Consider the following 22079-nt stretch of genomic DNA (forward strand, 5'->3'; position numbering starts at 1 on the left):
AACTGAGTGATTATATTTTAGTGTTAAAGCAATCTACATTGCCTAAATGTTGTAGCTGTAGTTTTCAAATACAGTTGAGATTAAAAGTTAACATCTTAATACTGAGATCTCGCAGTATTAAAAATGAGGTCCAGTCTATTTAAAACCAGTTATCAGTGCAGTTTGGTTAATGTGTTTTTTGTGTATGTAACTTTACTTTGTTTACACAGAGCTTAGCGGTGTTACTTAATGTTTTTGTCTTCAATAAATAAAATTATGATGATTAAATAAGTTTTACAATAATAATTTTATCATTTATAATTTTCTTTATTTTCTTTGTGTGTGTGTGTGTGTGTGTGTGTGTGTTGGGGGGGGGGGGTGTTTTTCCAATCATTAAGGCTTATAAAAACAGAAATCACAAAAATTTCAGTACTGCTACGTCTAGCTTGTCACTTACAAGTATATTCAAGCGTTTGACCTCAGCTGTATATGACAGGAAACTAAAGAGCAATTCATCTTTTTTTACTGTTTATTCAGGATTTCAGAGCTGTGTTGTAGGGAAGTGATACCAAATAATACTACTTAGAACAAATAATACAAACATTAAATTTTTTTCTTTTTACAGCTGAAGGACCAGCCAGTGTATGAAGTAAATCTGTACATGTACCTGTACTTCGTCATCTTCATCATTTTTGGCTCTTTCTTCACCCTCAACCTCTTCATTGGTGTCATCATTGATAACTTTAATCAACAAAAGAAAAAGATAAGTATTTAAAGTTGTTCAGTAGGGAAAAGTTTAGTGTAGTGTTGCCTGAATTCTGAGAATACATAATAGGTGTCATAACTCATAACTGTTGGTAATGGGCCGCTCAGGTGGTGCAGCAGTAAAATACGCTAGCACACCAGAGCTGGGGTTTCGAATACATCGTATCGAATCTCAGCTCTGCCATCCGGCTGGGCTGGGCGGCTATATGGACAATGTTTGGCTGTTGTTCATCCAGGGAGGGAGCCGGATAGGGACCTCATAACTGATGCAATTACTACCTCTGCTGGCTGATCAGGGTGTGGCTCTCCGTGCACAAGGCTGATCCGCATATGAACTCGCCTCGTGCAGGTAAAAAGATGCAGTCGGATACTGCGCATGTGTCGAAGGATGATGTGTCAGTTTGCTCTCCTCAAATGGGGCGGGGGTCAGCAAAAGTAAAAAATGGACACGCTTAAAATCGGGAGAAAAAGGGAGAAAATGCATTTAAAAAAAAATAACTATCAGTAATGAAACCATGTTCTGTCCTGCAGTAACTGATTACAAATGTTCAAATGTTTTGACCATCATTAAATTACGTGCCTTAACACCAGTTTTGTGAGAATGGGGTAAAAATCCCAGAACTTGTTTGCTACAGAGAGTGTAGTGCAATGGTGTGTTCTACATAGCTCTGGCTTTGGACACCTGGGTTCACATCCCATCTTTAGTCACTGTCTGTGAGAATTCTGACATGTTCTTCCCTTGTACACACGGGATTCTTTCCTGGGTGCCATAGAGCAACTTGTGACCTGGGTTTAATCCTTACCTCAGGTCATTTTCTGTGAGCAATGATAAGCTGCTTTGGAAAAAAATGTATGAACTAGTCTGCACTATGAAGGCAAACAAATATAGTCCACTAAATAATTAAAATCAAGTAATAAAAGTGTGTGGAGCATTTTACCATGATGCATATGAAAATAAATCACATCTCACAGCAAGTTATTTCTTTAGGCCATAAATTATGTCAAAAAACACACGCTAGCACACCAGAGCTGGGATTTCGAATACATAGTATCGAATCTTAGCTCTGCCATCTGGCTGGGCTGAGCGGCCACATTACTAACGATTGGCCTGTTGTTCATAAAGGGGTTGGGTATTAAGCCGCGACTGACGCAACTACGACCTCTGCTGGCTGGTTGATGCCGCCTGCACAGAGGCGGGGAAACAGTGCGGATCAGGGTGTGTCTCTGTACACGAGGCTGATTCGCATATATGCACTCGCCTAGTGTGGGTGACAAAATGCATACGGCTGCTGGTCACGTGTCATTTATTTTATGAAAATAAATCACATCTCACAGCAAGTTATTTCTTCAGGCCATAAATTATTCATACGATTTCTTAAAAATGTAATGTAACACAACTACACCAAACCTCACTCATGACAGACACATATCTAGTTTAATCTGCAGTCTGGAAGGAACAAACTTAAAGTCAAGTACAGTGGTACACTGAAACTCAACATCAGTTGGTTCTGGGAGTGGCGTCGAGTTTTAAAGGCGTTGAGTTTTAAAGTACAGTAGACCCCTGACTTACGAATTTAATTGGTTCCGAAGGGCTGCTCTTAAGTCAAAATGTCCGTTAGTTAAACCTATTTTTCCTATAAGAAATAATGTAAATACAATTCATCCGTGCCAGACCTCCCAAACCACCCCCTTACCTAACCTTACTAATGTCTTAAAGGGTCTTTTTTGTTAAAAATACAAGTATATTTTCCCTTAAAACTTAAATTATAGAATAGACATTCCTGTAATAAACAACAATAAACAGTAGTACTGTACATAAAAAAAACACACATCACATTTCAGTACTGTACGTGTGCTGTAACATACACCATAATAAACTTCCTTCTTCTTTTTTATAAAATGTATCCACCAGAAACAAGAATAACTCTCATATTTCTCTATGATTTCCTTCTTTATTTCAATAGTATTGTTTTTTGTAGGTGTAATTGCACGAAAGAAAGAATACTTTACGATTTCCTTCTTCTCTCTGTCCACTGTCCCCTCTGTCTGATACACAGTGACATCTACTGGCAGGAGTAATTATACAACAACAAATAGTAATAGATTCATTTTCTTAGCACTACACTTTCTCTGCACATTCTTTGGGGCCATTTTAATATTGAATTTTACAAAATATAAAGAAAACACCGGAAAAACACTGTCCACTGTCCCAATGTTTGCTATATGTATATATAGAGAGAGACACTCGGAGTCAACTTGTTCGTGACGTCATGTGTTTCGCGAATTTTGGTTTGTAATCCGAAATTTGTTTGTACGTTAAGTTGAAAAAGATCGTTCGTAACCCGAAATGTTCGTATGGTAAACCATTCATAACTCAAGGGTCTACTGTATCTTTTTCCCCTTTCCCCACAAGGATGTATGGAAAGCCTGTTAATGCGTTCCATAGTCCCATGAAACTGCATATTTTAGGCTAATGTAAAATAATAACACAGCTGAACACAGATACATGTGGAGCTTTCGGAGTGAATTTCAGGGTTATTTCACACAAATGCAGATTCGTCTCATGTTTGCATGACGTTTTACCACAACGCTCAAGCCGAGCGCTGAACAAAGCAGCAGTCGCACACACGTTGAGTTTAAGGGAAACGTTGAGTTTAGGGATACAAATTTCTCGACAAAGAACATTAAGTTTCAATGATGTTGAGTTTAGGGGACGTTGAGTTACAAGGCACTACTGTAATATGCATTAGGCTGAACATGCATTTCCTTAAAAGCCTTTCTTCACTGACATTCACTGGGTCACAGGTGACGAGCAGGAAGATCTATGTGCACTTTAATTGAATTTTGGATGAGGTTGTAACCAGCCTTTTTTTTTTGCTCTTTACTTTGGAGGTCAGGATATCTTCATGACAGAAGAACAGAAGAAGTACTACAATGCCATGAAGAAGCTTGGCTCAAAGAAACCACAGAAACCCATTCCTAGACCCACAGTATGTGCTTATGAATATTCATAAATATTTAAACACATAAAAAGAATAAATAAGTGTGCTTTATATAATTTTACAGAACTATTTGGATTGGATTTTTATGTCAGAGAGAACCAGGGTAAATCTAGCTGTTACAGGAGCTCCAGGCTGTGTCAGGCTGTGTTTTTCTACATCCTCCTCTGAGAAAATGATAGAGCGGATTACCTGTTTTTTTGTAAACTCAGTGGCCTGATCATTTTACTCTTATCGAAAATGACATCCCTGTCAATCCCTGTCTGTAGTCACGTCTTTCTGTTTTAGGGACTTTTTAGGGATAAAAGTGTTTTGACTGCTGTTACTTACCCTAGATAGAGAGTCCTAGAGTAGAGCACGATATTGCAGGCTATTAAATTACAAAACAGGATATTAAATTAACAGCTACAGTTAGAATACAACTAGTTGTATGACACTGTAGTTGTAGCCTTATTTTTATGTACATAATACCATACAGCTTTTAGCTTGAGCAGTTAAATCAGCAGGTTTTATTACAGGCATACCCTTGTTCCCCACTAATCCAATCCAAACAGGCCTTACAAATGCATGATTGTACAGTTAAGAACAGCAATGAACTTTTTATGAAGAGAACTTCAGACTCTTTAGGGCGGCACGGTGGCTAAGTGGGTAGCACTGTCATCTCACAGCAAGTAGGTCCTGGATTCTATCCCCAGTTGGGGAGATCTGGGTCCTTTCTGTGTGTAGTTTGCATGTTCTCCCCGTGTCTGTGTAGGTTTTCTTCCCACAGTCCAAAGACATGCAAGTGAGGTGAATTGGAGACACTAAATTGTCCATGACTGTGTTTAATATAACCTTGTGAACTGATGAACATTGTGTAATGAGTAACTACCGTTCCTGTCATGAATGTAAAAACATGACAAGTGTAAAAATGACGTTAAAATCCTAATAAACAAACAAAACTTCAGACTCTTTAACTTTGCTTCCTTTCAGAACAAGCTCCAAGGCCTCGTTTTTGACTTGATCACCAAACAAGCCTTTGATATCATTATTATGATCCTGATCTGCCTGAACATGGTGACGATGATGGTGGAGACTGATGATCAGACGGAGGACATGAGCAACATTCTGTATTGGATTAACCTAGTCTTCATTGTTCTCTTTACAAGTGAATGTGTTCTGAAGATGTTCTCACTGAGACACTACTTCTTTACCATTGGATGGAACGTGTTCGATTTTGTGGTTGTGATTCTGTCTATTGTCGGTAAGTACTTGGGAAATACAAATGTATTTCCTGTCAGATGACATAATATTAAACTATTTTTATATGAAGTATAAAAGTTACATTTTTGTAGTGAGAAATCTTACACAAGCTTTGCATTTGCAGGTATGTTCCTTTCAGATGTGATTGAGAAGTATTTTGTGTCCCCTACCTTGTTTCGAGTCATCCGATTGGCCAGGATTGGACGAATCCTTCGACTTATCAAGGGAGCCAAAGGCATTCGCACTCTTTTGTTTGCTTTAATGATGTCACTTCCTGCTTTGTTCAACATTGGGCTTCTGCTTTTCTTGGTCATGTTTATCTACGCCATTTTTGGCATGTCAAACTTTGCCTATGTAAAGCACGAGGCTGGCATTGATGACATGTTCAACTTTGAGACATTTGGCAACTCCATGCTGTGCCTCTTCCAGATCACAACGTCAGCTGGCTGGGATGGTCTGCTGGCCCCGATACTGAACAAGCAAAAGCCAGACTGTGACAGTGACGCTGAGCATCCGGGCAGCTCTTACCGTGGTGACTGTGGCAACCCCTCAGTTGGCATCTTCTTTTTCGTTAGCTATATTATTATTTGTTTCCTGATTGTCGTCAACATGTACATCGCTGTCATCCTGGAGAACTTCAGTGTGGCCACGGAGGAAAGTGCCGAGCCTCTGAGTGAGGATGATTTCGAGATGTTCTATGAGGTGTGGGAGCGCTTTGATCCGAACGCCACCCAGTTTGTCGAGTATGACAAGCTGTCCAATTTTGCAGATGCCCTGGACCCTCCACTGCGCATTCCCAAGCCAAATAAGATTCCGCTAATTGCCATGGACCTTCCAATGGTTAGTGGTGACCGTATCCACTGCCTGGACATCTTGTTCGCCTTTACCCTGCGTGTACTTGGTGAAGAGGGTGAAATGGATGCCTTGCGTGGTCAAATGGAGGACCGTTTCATGGCTTCCAACCCATCCAAAGTGTCCTATGAGCCTATTACCACCACCCTACGCCGTAAACAGGAAGAGATGTCAGCCGTAATTATACAGCGAGCCTTTCGGTGCTACCGGATCCGGATGACGGTGAAGAAGGCTTCGGATATGTATCGGCGGCGGTTGCAGGAAAACGACGAACCGCTTCTTGAGAAGGAGGTACTGGTGATTGGCAAGTTCCCAGATAACTCGGCGTCAGACAAAACAGACATGACGCCATCATCAGCTTCACCTCCGTCATACAACAGCGTGGCGAAGTCGGAAAAGGACAAGTATGAAAAAGAGAGGCGAGAAAAAGAAAACATTGCAAAAGACACACGAGAAAAAAAGAAATGAAAGCAAATGTATGAACAAGACAGTGAAATGACTAGAAGGACTGTAACAGGGACTACTGTTTCAGTGAGTTTACAATTCTAATAAGAACCTTGCTCTGGACATCCTGGCAAGGTTTTGAGCCTCAATGCCAAATTGAGCATGTGTAAGTGTATCACTGTGTCCTGTAGTGAGATATGTGTGTGAACACGGAGAATGACCAGGATGTGATGTGGCAGAACGGACAATGTCAGTGTAACCACACAAACACAAATACACAATGTCTTGTGGACACACACATACACTAAAGAGAAGTGACTCTGACTGTTATGACAGACTGTAAAGTTGAAGAATGGGTGTTGCGAGGCTTTAAGTGTCTTCGGGTGGTCGGGAGGTGTCTTTTCGTTTTGAGTGTTGTCCAACAATCCTGAGGATGGTAGGAATTTGTTACATGGGTCATCAGTAGGTAGTACTGCGACTGCTACTGGTGTTCTTGTTCTTGAGTGGCGTATTATTATATACCTGCACCTTTTTGTTACATTAGCTCATTTTGTAAAATTCTGTTAAAATTTTCTACTCTCATGTTTGATTGTGAACTGTTTCATCAAAGGGCAAGTCTGTCATGAAAATTGTAAGAACATTTACGATGGTTTATCTTATTCAACAAAGCATACACGTGGACTATATTTTACTGCCTTTGGGATAGTGGGAATGTTTTATATAACCATAGCTAGGGATGTACTGCAGCGCTGCCTTATTCATCTAAAATTATACAGGAATTCTAAAATGAGCTTGTATTGCAAAATCTGATTCAGCATTGCCAGTGCCTCTCTAAGGTGGTCATGCACGTGTTATGAAGATAACACATAACAAACCTTCTTGCTAAGTAAAATATCATTGACAGACATCTAGCACCCTGAATGTCCACTTATTTGAATGACCGGTAGAACAAAATCTGTAAACTTAAGTTTATTAAAGATCACTGTAACTATAGAGTGTTCAGTAGCTGCTACAACTGTACATTAATCTTACTATTGTAATACCTAACAAGCTCCATACAGTAATTTAACCTTACTGAATGTTTCTATGCCTGAAAGATGATTTTTACAATTTATCTTTACAATTTGGTCTCCTGGTTTTATTGGATCAAAAGTGTGATATCTTCCACAGCAGACAATCTGTTCTGGAAAGCTGAGAGGTCTAACGAGCGATCAACACAAATGCCTATCGTCAAAACCACAGAGCTAGTATTGGTTCATTCAGATATCACGGTTATGACTCGTATCAGCTCTTCTGTTAGAACTTGTGACTCGGTGGTGATTCTGTATGTACATATCGGCACTCTGTATCTCACCTCTGTACTGACACTGTAGAGGAGCACTTTTTTACACCAACTAAAACTGCCATCTGAATGCATATTATCTGTGTGTGTGTCTGTGTGAACCTGTGTGAGTGTGTGCATTCATGCATATATGTATGAGTGTATATACACAAGTTACCGAAAGAGATATATAGTTTATATGTGTGAGACAGAAAGCTAGTATATGTGACTGTACTGGGACCAGCATCGATGTGCTTTATTCCCATTCTCTTGTTCAATGTTCATACTGTAAATAGTAGTTTGAAGCTCATCGTTTTTTTGTTTTTTTTTAACAACTAATTTGTTTACATTTTTTGCACAGTGCTACAGTATGTGTGAGGGCCAGGTCCCTAATTTAAATGTAAATATAAATTTATGAAGCAATCAGTGGTCGTCATAATTCATTCGTAGTGTTGTAGTAAACTGCATGCACTATACTAACCAACTTCATGGTGACATTATTTTAAAAAGCCAAAAGAATAAAGATCATATTTTTTGTACCAAAGTATACTTAATTTCAACATTACCTGTCACACAATATCTATCATAAATCCCAACAATGTATCAGATGTTTTATTACAAGAAAATGCATATAATTTTTGTTACACTGAACTGCTTCTAAGTTGAAAATGTGTGACTTTTTGTTAGAATGTGCAAAATGACTTTATTTCTTTGATTTAAAGCAGAGGTTTCAGACGTACACTGTAGTTTTCCAAAATAAAGCATATTTTGGGAAGCCGATACCTTTGAAAGTGTAGAACGTGTTTGTGTTACTTACATATATTTTATTTTGCTGGCTAACTTAAGCTTACCTAACAGGATTTCCAAACCATATTCACAGATGTTCAAACCCATTTCCAAAAGTCCATATGTTTTTGTAAAATTAAATAAAAACAGGTGCCCAGGTGGCAAAGCGGGTTATTCCGCTAGCTCACCAGAGCTGGGATTCTGAACTTACCCACTTCCCCGGTCGGCTGCACAATTAAAAGTGCCTGCAGCAGACAAAATTGGCCACCAGTCTGCTGGGTGGGAAAGAGCAGACTAATAAGTGGGTGGGGTCTTCAACACTGTGTGAGGACCCTGGTTAGCAGCTCAAGACCTGTACAGAAGAGGAGAAGCATGGAGATTGGTGCGTAATGCTCAGTGTGCAATTTATGGCCACATGTGCGAATCCACCAAAATATGAGAATAAGAAGGGGTCAAGGGACTGCGTATGCATTGGAGGGAGTGTGGGGCAGGTGAATATACCCTTCTTGGACGCGTTTGGGATCCTCAGCAGTGGAAGACTAATTGATTACGCTAAAATCGAGAGAAAAAGGGAGAAAATGCATTAAAAAATGAAAAAGAAAATCAGTCAGTTTGTCAGTTAAATAAAGGTTCAGCTAAGTTAAATGTTTCCTGTGTTTAGCCTGACCAACTTTATTATATTTTGTAAATATTAACAAATTTTGAATTTCATGCCAGTAACACACTCAAAAAATAGGTGGGACACATCCACAATAAGAGTAAAGAGTTAATTCAAGTGAATATTCATTCAAGTTACACCATTTTGAGTCATTCTACAATAATCAGCTGAATTGCTAACAGGTGAGGGTGTCTTGATTGAGTATAAAAGGAGAATCCACCACAGGCTCAGTCTTTGCAAGCAAAGATGGGTCATGGCTCACCACTTTGTGTCAAACTCTGTGAGAGAGAGAATTCATATTGCAATCAGTTCAAAAAGAACATTTTTTAACACCAAGAATACAAATAATTTAGGTTTTTTACCATCTGCTCTACGTAATACTGTAACAATAGGTTCAGAGAATCTGGAGAAATCCAAGTCTGTATAGGGCGAAACAAGAAACCACTGTTGAACTGAACTGCATGAGAAACCAATATGCTACTATGATGAATATAACCACATGGGTTCTGAAGCACTTTGGAAAACCATTGTCACTTGACCCTGTCTACCGCTGCCTCGAGTAATGCAACCTGAAATTCAGTTACGCCAGACTTAAATTCTCTTCCGAAACTCTACCGAGGTTTTTAGGCCAAGGCTAATTTCAGACAGATCAAAAGATAGTGGAAAGATGTGTGATGTAAGATGTGTCAGATGAGTCATGTTTCAGCATGTTTTGAAGAAAAATTGACGTCTAGTCTGTGCCAATTTATTATTCTATAGGTGTTCCTACAGCATAAGTTGCTTGCATATGTGTGGAAGTACCACTGACACAGAGGCATGTATTGGGAATTTAGAGAGACAGTCTGTTACCAAGGCAACTACTTTTCCTGGAAAGTCCATGGTCATGTCAGCAAGATCAGGTCTCAATGCCAGGCCTTATTCTACACACACTTCAGCAGTGTGATCTTATAGGCACAGAGAGAGCATGTGCTGTACTGGCCTGTCTGCAGTCCAGATCTGTCTATTGAAAATGTATGGCACATAATAAATAGAAGAATCACACAGTGACCAAGGTCTGTTGAGCAGATGAAGTCTTGTATTCAGCAAGAATGGGCAAACATTCCAGTTGCAAAACTGCAACAAAAACGGCATCCTGGACAGAAGGCCACTCTACTGCAGGGCAACACATACCCACACATTTACTCACTCTCTTATACCTAGGGGCAATTATACCTAGGCCAATCCAAATTCTGGCTGAATGTTTGGAGAGGTGGGCAGAAACCTTGGGACAATTTAATGTCCAGGTTTAACTAGTGTGTTTGTGTGTGTGTGTGTGTGTGAGAGAGAGAGAGAGAGAGAGAGAGAAACACTTATCAGTAGTTACCCTGCTGGAGATTTACTCCTCCATTCTCCCGTTGCCTAGAACCTACCAACATTTACCTACTAAATTTCTCTCTCTCCCTCACTCTCATAATTATACAGACAGTTATGGGAAACAAGTATTCAACCACTTTTGTTATAATTGTTTACTATATATCCTCTTTGTTTTTTTAAAATGCAATGTAAATGAGTATCAATGATTTGTTAATTCTCTAACCTTTACAAAGCCTTTAAAAAGATTTCTGACATTTTTCTTGACCAACTTAATTGTACTTTGTAAATATAAATATTTAAAATGTGATGCCTGCAACACATTAAAAAAGAGAGGCATGTTTACCACTGTGTTACACCACGTTTCCTATTAATTACACTTTTCAATCGTTTGATAACTAAGGGTACTACTTTTTGCAGATGAAATTTATGTACATTCTTGCTTGATCGAAGATGTTCAGCAGTCTGTGGTCAGCATTGTCTGATTCTCCTCAAAATACTGTGGCATTTATTTTTAATAGAATACAAATCTGTGCTGCAGGTAGGCCAGCAAGCACACACACACTCTGTTGTAGTGAGTACAGATGTCGAGAGTCCTTGTACTGTCATGCTAAAATAACCATGCACTTTCCAGGAAAGGACATCAACATATTTCTCTCTAATCTCAATACCAATTTGAACACCTCCACCATATGGACTCATCTGACCAAATCACACGTTTCCACTGTATTTAGGTCCATCGGAGCTGAGTCAAGAGAACCAAGTCAAGGAGCATTTCTGCCTATTATTAATGTATGGCTTTTTCTGTGTGTAATAGAGTTTCAAAAAGCATTTCTTGATGTAGTGGTGGACTGTGTTTATTTATTTATTTATTTATTTATTCATTATTATCATTTTAATGTCATGTTTTATACACTTTGGTTACATTCATGACAGAAATGGTAGTTACTCGTTACACAAGATTTATCAGTTCACAAGTTTAATGTCAAACACAGTCATGGACAATTTTGTATCTCCAATTCACCTCACTTGCATGTCTTTGGACTGTGGGAGGAAACTGGAGCTCCCGGAGGAAACCCACACAGACACGGGGAGAACATGCGAAGTCCACACAGAAAGGAACCCAGGACCTTCTTGCTGTGAGGCGACGGTGCTACCCACTAAGCCACCGTGCCGCCCGGTGGACTGTGTTAAGTGATAGCAGTTTTCCGAATACTACCAAGCATGTGGCTACATTTAGAGGAGTAGCATGCCGGCTTCTCATGCACTGGTGCTAATGGCTGAAGGTCATACACGGTGGTTTCATACATGGACTGGTGAATTTGCTGGCAAAGACTAACCCTTTGGTGATTGCAGGCATCAAATTCAAGTGATTAAATATTATATTTATTATTATATATTATTATTATTATTATTATTACAATAATAATATATATTATTATTATATATTATTATCAATTCAATCAGTCTGGTTATGCAAACCATTAAAATAATTATGTCAGTGAAATAGTTATAAAAGATTAAACAAATCACTGGTTCCTGTTTTTATTGCAACGTGCAAAATGGTTAAATTTTTCTGGACATGGGGTTTGTATACTGTATATTGGGTAGTTGTAATAACACAATAAAAACCACTAGAGGGAGCGCTCCTCTTTTTATATAACCTGTATGTTTTCACATTTCTTATTGCTGTACCGGCGTAATCTTCAAATAATTATTGTGATGTCATTTAATATGTTTGCAATCAGTATTTTTACTCTAACCCTATGTGTGATTTATACACAAAGTTGCCTTGAGCATATCAGTAATTCCACACCATCTGAGCAGCACAGGCGATGTGGTTCTGTAGAATTACTTCATTAGTAACTCAGTGGAGAGTTAGTTAGTTAGTTAGTGCAGCATGAATCTGCCTTGAGCAGCTCTAGAAATACAGCAAAAACAGTAACCAGCATTAACCAGTAACAGATGTTTGGAGCTAATAAAACTGTAAATCTGTTCCTATAATCCTAAGGATAGTCATAATTTAATTTAATTAAATAAAAGGTAAGACTAATATAAAAACTTACACTGTCAAGATGCATGGTCAAGACAAGAACTGCTAAGCTAAGTTATGACAGCATAGCTAATAATACTGGCTTAATTCCTAATATGATGTAAAAAGAAAATGTGCATGTGTTTTCAAATGCATACACTGAAGACTTAAAACTGCAATAAAATTAATTCTTTCTAAAGTCAACTATCTAATGATTGAAGCATGTGCTTTGCTTATGTATACAGTAGTACCTTGTAACTCAACGTCCCCTAAACTCAAAATCTTTGAAACTCAGAGCCCTTTGTCGAGAAATTTGTACCCTTAAACTCAACGTTAACCCTAAACTCAGCGTGTTCAGTTTTATTGGAGAAATTTATTTATTTGATTTTAAATGAACAATGAACAGCAGCTTTGTTTAGCGCTCGGCTTGAACGGTGCAGTAAGACGTCATCAAAGTGCGAATATGAGATGAATCTACATTTATATAGATAGAATAACCGTCAAATCCACTCTGAAAGCATCTGCATGTATTTGTGTTTAGCTGGATTCTTCTCCTGATTCACTTTTAAACTTGTGTTATAGCTCGGGGTGCTGAGAATTTGTAAGAATCAGCTTTTTTTTTCCTTTTTTTTTTCAGTCTAAAACACATCATTAAAAAAAAGCTTAATGTGACTTAATGTACTAACGAAATAAAAACACAAAATCTATTAAATAAATCTATTAACTAAATAAATTTTACTGCTCATAATTTCTCTCCACTAATGAAATTCCTCGCTCGCTGTTTTAGTACAATAAGTCACGTAAAGTTTTGTGCATCGCTACACTCCATACGAAATAACGGCACAGCCGGTGCAAAAGCGGTTTTGCCGCTTCTCATGTGAATGCGCCTTTACTGAACGGAATACTGTATTCCAAGATCAAGCATCTCCATGATTAAGAAGCATAAGAAAACAATAAAGAGGTACAGGTAAAGTGCAGGTGTATTAAACTTTTCATTGTATTTCAGTGTTTTTATATTATATTTGTGTTATTTTCAGTGTATGTGTCAAAAACAACCTCATTGTTTTACATTGGCCTAAAATATATGCAGTTCCATCGGACCATGGAATGCATTAACAGGTTTCCCATACATCCTTATGGGCAAAAATATCTTGAAACTCAACGCCTTTTAAACTCAACACACTCAGAACCAATTGATGTTGAGTTTTAAAGTACCACTGTATTATATAAACTAAAAAGTGACAGTCTGATCATGATATCGAAATGCCTCTTATAAATCTACTTAATTAAGTCTGACTATATTCAGTAATACTCTGACAGTTTTAGTAAAACAGACAGCCTAGAAAATTCTAAATAAGTAATAAAGCAGAAATCAAGGAATCACTTAATATAAGGTCAAACCTAAAGACGCAGACACTGATTTAAAATAACAAAAAATAATCAAAGGAAAAACTAATTAAAGATAAGAATAGAAATAACTGAGACTTCAATATTTTCAGTGAACCCAACTACTTTATACATATGCAAAAATAAAAATCTAAATTTGCATGTGTCCATTACCTTCAGCTGGCCAAAACAGCCTGTATTCTAACAAGAACTCAAAACAAAGATTTTACAGAAGCAGTCTTCTATTTCTTTTGGCAGATACCCTTACAAACTCCTCCATATCAAGGCTATTGGTTATTGATTTATCTTGGGCCAGAATAACTATTTTTTTTCTTATATGCAACATTGTGCAACCAAGGGGAGTAAGAACTTGTGACAGTGTAGGGAAAGAGTTGGCAGATGACTGCACTGGTGATAGGTTTATCTTCAACATCAAATAAAAGCTAAGAGCATGATGTTGCATTGGCATATTCAGATATTTAATCAGAAAACAATGCATTATTAGTTTTCTTACCAATTTAAAAAATATATATTATATAAATATTAAATAAATAGATATTCTGCTAGCACACCAGTGCTGAGATTCTGAACTCTTTGGTTTGTAACTCGGCGTTGCCACCAGTCAGCTGGGCGCCATCTAGCGGGCATAATTGCCAGTGCCTGCAGGGAGGGATGACCCATCTATGTGGCGGGGTTTTCAAACACTGTGTAAGAACCCTGATTGGTGGATAGAGGCATCTGTGCAGAGTGCATGGGTGGAAAAGGGTTCCATTAAGGGCTGTGTGCGGGTCAGAGGAGGCGTGAGCAGCAATATACACTCCTCAACTGCAAAAAAAAAAAACACGGGGATACCCCAGCTGCGGAAGACAAATTGACTACACTAAATTGGGAGAGAAAGCGCATAAAAAAAAATACGCATATTTTAAAAAATACATGCAGTAACATACTGTATTTCAAGTAGTTTAATTTTGTTTATGCATTTTCTCCCCTTTTTCTCCCTTTTAGCGCGTCCAATTGCCCGATTGCGTCATGCCTCCTCTCCACCAATGCCGATCCCTGCTTTGATTGAGGAGAGCGAAGCTAACCCACGCCCCCTCCGACACGTGGGCAGCATGACGTATGCATCTTATCATCTACACTTTGACGACTGCAGTGCAGCTCAGTGTTGTGTACGGAGAGACACACCCTGAGAGCACTCTTTTCTCATCTCTGTGCAGGCGCCATCAATCAGCCAGCAGAGGTCGTAATTGCACCAGTCATGGGAGAGAGACCCCATCCGGCTTAGTCCCACCCATATCTGAACAACAGGCCAATCATTGTTCATGTGGCCGCTCAGCCTGACCCGGCAGGCAGAGCTGAGATTTGATATGATGTATTCAAGATCCCAGCTCTGGTTCCAGCGTATGTTTTTACCGCTGCGCCACCTGAGCAGCCATATTTCAAATAGTTTTAATTATAGTTGCAACTATAGGTAAGCAACAAAAATATCAAGCAATAAATTACCAAACATTATCATTCAGATGTAAAAAATTACCATGCAGATGGACGTTTAAACTTGTAAAAGTGTTTAAATAGCCCTAATAGATTTTCCCAATAAATTTAATAAATAAAATAGGCAAAATAAGACACATTGTGCAGAAATAACTTCTTAAAAGGGGGAACAATACTGGCTACTGAGAAAATGAGTGTCTGAATAACAACAGTTTTTAGTCAAACTAATACAATTTTCAGGTTATGTTAATGTATGTAAAAAGTATTAAAGTATTCTCAATGCACTGTAGTGTGCTACAAAATCATGCAAAGAGCAAAGAAAAATATGTTTTATTTGAGAAGTGATAACAAGAAGTCATAAGAAAACCTAACAATAAAAAGTCAGTAAATGTTAGAGAGACTGGACCGGTTTAGCATATCTGGCCTACTGTACAGCAGATTGAGGGCAAAGGGTTTAAACCACATAAAATAGTGTGGTTAAAGTCCTAAATAGTGTGTTTTCACCACAGATCCCAGCACTTTGGTTTGAATGAATAAGTGCAGCAGAATTCGAGCAGCTAATTTTTTCCACCTTTAAAATTCCAGTGACATGGCAAAAGGGGAAAAAAACTGCTCTTGCCGTTTCATCTGTGTAAGCGTTTAGGAAAGTTTTACCAAGCTAATTGTAGCCTGTCAGAAATGTTTTCCTTCTACTTATTTTTACTAGTTATTTTCTGTGCTCTAATGATTAAAATTTTACTGACAACAGATATACATACAGGATTTATTTAAGGTCATATTTCTATTTTAAACAACAACAATGAATGATGCACTGTATTTTTACTAGGGCTGTCGAAGTTAACGCGATAATAACGCATTAACGCAATCTCAATTTAACGCGATTAAGATAAATAGTGCCATTAACGCAAATTCTAGTTCATGTTGAGACTTGACTGGTAGAACAAACGTTTTAATGTCGGACATGTCACCGTTTTTCATTTGCGGTTTGTTAACAAAATGTAAAAGAGCGTCGTAGCATCTGCACTTGCATAATAAAGAAATAAATACACGCTATATTCACAAGTTATCGGGAGCAGAACACTTTATTAACTTATTCTGTTACGGTAAAGAATACCGGACAGCTGAGTCAAGCACGTTGTCCATGAACTATGGAAGCCCCAAAGGGTCAAAACACACTCACTTCGTGTAGAAACGTCCATCAAACCATTGGATAGTATTACTGCCTAGTATGTGAGTGAATAAAACTCCCTTACAGTTTTCTCTCGTCCCAGCAGTTTTTAACATAAGTACATTTAGCATAAAATGTGTTCACCATTTTAATTGTAACATTTCACTTAAAAATCCTTGTTTTCTATAACATTTACACAGATTTTTTTTAATGCGATTAATTGCGATTAACTATATGAAATTCTGAGATAAATCGCGATTAAAAATTTTAATCGTTTGACAGCCCTAATTTTTACATTTACATTTACATTTTCAGCATTTAGCAGACGCTCTTATCCAGAGCGACTTACAGAAGTGCTTCTATAGTGAACATTTCATTTCTCAAGTTTAGGTAAACAACAGTCGAAGAACACAAATCTGCTAAAACCTGTTAGAACCAAAGAAGCCTTTTTTTTTTTTTTTTTCTTTTTTTTTTTTTTTTTTTTTTTTTTTAAATGGAAAAGATTGGAATAAAGTGTTAGTAAATAAGTACAAGTCAGCCTAAGTGTTTAGTAAAAAGGTGGGTTTTTAATCTTTTTTAAAGACAGCAAGAGACTCAGATGTTCGGACAGACAGAGGAAGTTCGTTCCACCATTTGGGCGCTAGAACAGAGAAGAGCCTTGATGCTTGTCTTCCTTTAGTCCTGGATGGAGGCTCAAGTCGAGTGAGACTAGAGGCTTGGAGGTTGCGTGGTACAGAGCGGGGTTTGATTAGACCCCGAAGGTAGCTTGGGGCTGGTCCTTTTTTGGCTTTGTAGGCGAGCGCCAGTGTTTTAAACTGAATGCGTGCAGCTACAGGAAGCCAGTGAAGAGAACGCAGCAGTGGGGTGATGTGGCAGTGTTTGGGTTGGTTAAAAACCAGACGGGCAGCTGCATTTTGAATGAGCTGTAAGGGTTTAATCGTGGACATGGGAGCTCCAGCCAGAAGGGAGTTGCAGTAGTCCAACCGTGAGATTACAAGTGATTGCACCAGAATCTGAGTAGCTTCCCTGGAGAGAAATGGACGAATCTTCCTGATGTTGTACAGGAGGAACCGACACGCTCTTGTCATGTTGGCTATATAAGGAGAGAATGTCAGCTGGTTAACAAGAACAACACCAAGACTTCTTACCTTATCAGATGGTCTGATCTGGGAGTCATCCAGAGAAATGACTAGGTCCTGGGTTGGAGACTGATCTCCAGGAATGAGCAACATCTCTGTCTTGCTGGGATTAAGTTTTAGATGATGAGCCAACATCCATTGTGAGATATCTCGCAGACATGCTGAGATGCGAGCTGAGACTTGCGTGTCTGAAGGAGGAAATGACAGAACGAGCTGAGTGTCATCTGCATAGGAGTGGTAGGAGAAGCCATGGGAGGCTATGACCTTGCCCAGAGAGCGGGTGTAGATAGAGAAAAGAAGTGGGCCGAGTACAGAGCCCTGAGGAACACCGGTTGAGAGAGTGCATGGGGGAGATATGGATCCCCTCCATGACACTTGGTAGGAGCGCCCTTCTAGGTAGGAGGCCATCCATTGCCATGCTGAACCTGTTACTCCAAGGTTGGAGAGAGTGGTCAGGAGAATGCTGTGATTCACTGTGTCGAAGGCCGCAGAGAGGTCAAAAAGAATAAGGACAGATGACAGTTTGGCTGCATGAAGCTTCTCAGTAACCGCTACAAGAGCTGTTTCCGTAGAATGCGCTGCCTTGAAGCCAGACTGGTACTGATCGTGGAGATCATTCTGAGTAAGAAAGGCAGATAGTCACTGCTGGACTGAGAATAGTCCACCAACCTAAAATATATCCAGCCAACAGCGCATCGTGGGCAGCGTCCTGTGACCACTGATGAAGGTCTAGAAGATGACCAACTCAAACAGCAGCAACAGATGAGCAATCGTCTCTAACTTTACATCTGCAGGGTGGACCAACTAGGTAGGAGTGTCTAATAGAGTGGACAGTGAGTGGACAAGGTATTTAAAAACTCCAGCAGCGCTGCTGTGTCTGATCCACTCATGCCAGCACAACACACACTAACACACCACCACCATGTCATTGTAACTGCAGTGCTAAGAATGATCCACCACCCAAATAATACCTGCTCTGTGGGGGTCCTGACCATTGAAGAACAGGGTGAAAACAGGCTAAAAAGAGAAACAGATGGACTACAGTCAGTAATTGTAGAGCTACTAAGTGCTTCTATATGGTAAGTGGAGCTGATAAAATGGACAGTGAGTGTAGAAACAAGGGGGTGGTTTTAATGTTATGGCTGATCGGTGTATGTAACTTTGGAGCTTAAATCTGAGTAAAGTATGCCCATGGAAAAAAACCCCATAATAAAGTAAATAATTATATGCATTTTAATTCAGATTTATTTAATCTTTTTACAATATTACATACAGAAAATGATGAAAGACAACAGTTGTTTGCAATCTTGCATTGAGAAATGTTTTTTTTTTAATCATGATACAATCAACTGATAAAAAATGTATTAACAGTTTTCTTGTCTGGTCTGTTTAGTATGGTACATATCATACATGAGTGCACTCACGAAGACAAAATCCTTAAATGTGATTCTGATTCTGGCTCAATTCACCTGCTTATTGTGGAAGGTCTCAAAAATAGTAAAACTTATATACTTATAAGATATATATAAACATTTAAGATATATATAAACATTTCACTCCTGTATTGCTCCGGTTTCAATGGGTGTTGCAGTCATGAAATTCTAAATTTGATCAACAAATCTTGGTTTGATGGCATTTTAGAAAATGTCTCGTCTTTTTCAGAATAGTGTTTATGTGTGTGTGTGTGTGTGTGTGTGTGTGTGTAAGATGAGTGGACAGGTCTGAAAGTGAGCTTTGTTTCTGTACATTAAATAATGCATTCCCGGTGCTTGGTTTGCACAAGGAATGCATTGTGTTTTATTATTTATTAATATTTTATATTATGTTAAGGCAAAGCATTTAAGAGTGCCTTGCACATTCTTCAGTTTATGGAACTATCAGCTGACAACCCCTCTTTGCCTAAAATAACTATTTGACATCTGACACATTCACATTATTTTGATGCCATACTTGCAACTTGGTATGACATGCTTTGCTGAAAAACTGTAATGCATCAAACTGTTTAATAAACTGTCTTTAATGCCTACGGTTATGGACTGGGATTTTACAGTTCATTTTCCTAAGTAATGTTGGTGATGACTGAACCCGTCACACAATCCTCTAAAAAATTCAATATGCCATTAGTTCTTCAGCCTCTCCCATCCACTTTACTATCTACTCTCTACTGTATAAATTCTTACTTCCGTCAGTCGGGCAAACCACAAATGGAATGACTCACATAAGAGCCACTTAACTCATAACTAAGAATCAGAGACTGGATTGCTATAATTTAATAACATCCATTATTTTGACAAAAAATATTTTGCTACTAGCTTCAAATGTCACTGGTTAAAATTAAACTCACAGAATGGACTGGGGGAAAAGGATCCATATTTCTTCATTCACAGTGCACCTGAAAATGCTATTTTGAATAACAAAGGCTAGTAATTCCATTAAAAAAAGCCAAATGGATCATAAATTAGAATATATAAATTACGTTTAAGTTGCATGGTGTACTTACAGGTCAAAAGTCAGGACAGAGACATGTTTACCCCATGTTATATCACCTTTTCTATAAGTAACACTTTTATTGTTTGGAAACTAAGGATACAGGTTGTAGGATACTAGTTTTACAAGTGTCATTTTTTGACCATTTTTTCTGCAGCTGCATAACTGTCCATTGTTACCAATGTCTGATTCTCTGCTTTATGTTGCATAATATAAGATAGGAGACAGATCTGGACTGGAAAAGGCATAACCTTGATAGCAGCATGTGTCTTTCTAAAATCCCAATATACACCACTGGATGGATGGATGGATTGATGGATGGATGGATGGATGGATGGACTGACAGGTGGGTGGGTGGTTGGGTTGGTTGTTAGCTAGATGGATGGATGGATGGGTACATTAAAGCAAAAAGTGTTAAAGTACACAAGTATTACTGTACAACACTATGTGATTAAATACATAGAATAAGAAATGTAGTATGTAATATAAAAAACAAGTGTCATTGCAGAAAATATTATCAGATGAGATATGTAATATACTAAGGTGTTCTTTGCAGTAAATATTAAGTGTTATGTAATGTAGGCATCATTAGTACCTCACACATATACAAGACATCCATTCTCAGGGTCATTTTCTTCTGGGCATCCATTTTCCATCTATTTTTTACAAGTCAGTTAGGACTTGTATGACAGCATTCAAGACAAAAAGCTGTTCTGGAGGCAAAGTGTGGCCTTAATTATTTCATTCATATATTATTATTATTATTATTTAAGTTGTCAATATAAAATTTATACATACATCTAACTGGGAATGTGTGGGCTCCACAGCTGTAATGCCCCCTCAATCATCACAACCTTTTACCTTACTAGTGATGACCCTGCTTTTGGTTATATGTTTGCATATTTTTGTAGTATTTTAAAGCAATACAACCATATGCAGACAAGGTCTATGCTGTATTGAAAGAACTGTGTGTAAGTGTGTGTAGTGTGTTAGGAGGAAAGGGTGTTGGTGTGAAAGTGGCGACTAAAGGTAGGGAAGGGCTGTTTTAATATTTCCATGATTTGTTCAGCGGTGCAGCCTGTTTCCTCTGGCAGGGCACATGTGACTGTTTACAAGTCTTACTTCATTACATACTGCTTTTGTTTTACTGCACTTTTGTTTGAGTGTGTGTGTGTGTGTGTGTGTGTGTGTGTGTGTGTAGTATTTACCAAAAGGAAATTTTCACATTTTTTCCTTTTCTCTTTCTTTCTGTCTCCTCCTTGAGAGCAAATCCATCTGGCTTTGCTTCCCAGACACCACGACAGTGCCACGCAATCCTTCCTCCTTTCTCCTCACTCTTTTCTTTTTCTTTTTTCACGCTTTTCTTCCATCTCGCCGTTTCTCAACTGCTGTCCTCACAACTTCAGCGGTCGGCTCAGATCTCCTGGGGAACGTGAGGGGTGTTAGATTTCTTTTACAATGGAAACTCAATCAGGAAACGAAGCAGAGGTGCTGAAAGTTTTGGGACCCACACGGGTCACCGATGCCAAAGAGGACCTGCAAGAGAGTCGACGCATTGAGAGGTTCGACATCCCGCTTACCAACCTAAAGAACATGTTTGAGAAACCACAAGTTCGGGATCTGGTAAGTTAGCTACAGTGTTTGCTTTTTATATATCTAGACATCCTCAAAGGTACTTTATGTTAACCATTAAGGGTAAAATGCTGTAGATAATTTAAAGGATATTTGCTGCTTCAAAATGTCATTTACATCTCATCAGAGCTTTATAAAAAGGATACCATATACTTTTCTGTTGAAGGGTTATGCATAAAGGATGTTTGCTAGAAAAGAAATATCTTCCTTTTTTAAACAAATCTTACTAAATCCAAACTACAGTATATCACAATACAAGGCTAATTTTATTATATCAGTGATTTTCAAACATTTTAAAGACACTTTTTTAATGTTTTAAATCACTTTAATGGTTTCTTTTTATGTGAA

General features: G+C 38.4%; 3 protein-coding genes across 3 annotated transcripts in view; all 3 read left to right on the top strand.

Annotated features, from left to right (window-relative positions):
• The window catches only part of scn1lab (sodium channel, voltage-gated, type I like, alpha b), a 96318-nt gene extending 88151 nt beyond the window's left edge, over nucleotides 1-8167 (top strand). Inside the window, exons 24-27 of the mRNA XM_062997729.1 lie at nucleotides 605-742; nucleotides 3630-3734; nucleotides 4716-4986; nucleotides 5110-8167. Coding sequence (XP_062853799.1) covers nucleotides 605-742; nucleotides 3630-3734; nucleotides 4716-4986; nucleotides 5110-6305 — 1710 coding nt within the window. The 3' untranslated portion in view covers nucleotides 6306-8167. The remainder of the gene's footprint in view (nucleotides 1-604; nucleotides 743-3629; nucleotides 3735-4715; nucleotides 4987-5109) is intronic.
• The window catches only part of nudt15 (nudix (nucleoside diphosphate linked moiety X)-type motif 15), a 426914-nt gene that overhangs the window by 198832 nt on the left and 206003 nt on the right, over nucleotides 1-22079 (top strand). The gene's annotated exons all lie outside the window — the stretch shown is intronic.
• xirp2a (xin actin binding repeat containing 2a) overlaps nucleotides 21497-22079 on the top strand; it is a 47038-nt gene continuing 46455 nt past the window's right edge. Inside the window, exon 1 of the mRNA XM_062997730.1 lies at nucleotides 21497-21722. Coding sequence (XP_062853800.1) covers nucleotides 21558-21722 — 165 coding nt within the window. The 5' untranslated portion in view covers nucleotides 21497-21557. The remainder of the gene's footprint in view (nucleotides 21723-22079) is intronic.

This window comes from Trichomycterus rosablanca, chromosome 6 (assembly GCF_030014385.1).
Source record: "Trichomycterus rosablanca isolate fTriRos1 chromosome 6, fTriRos1.hap1, whole genome shotgun sequence".
In the NCBI taxonomy this organism is placed as follows: domain Eukaryota; kingdom Metazoa; phylum Chordata; class Actinopteri; order Siluriformes; family Trichomycteridae; genus Trichomycterus; species Trichomycterus rosablanca.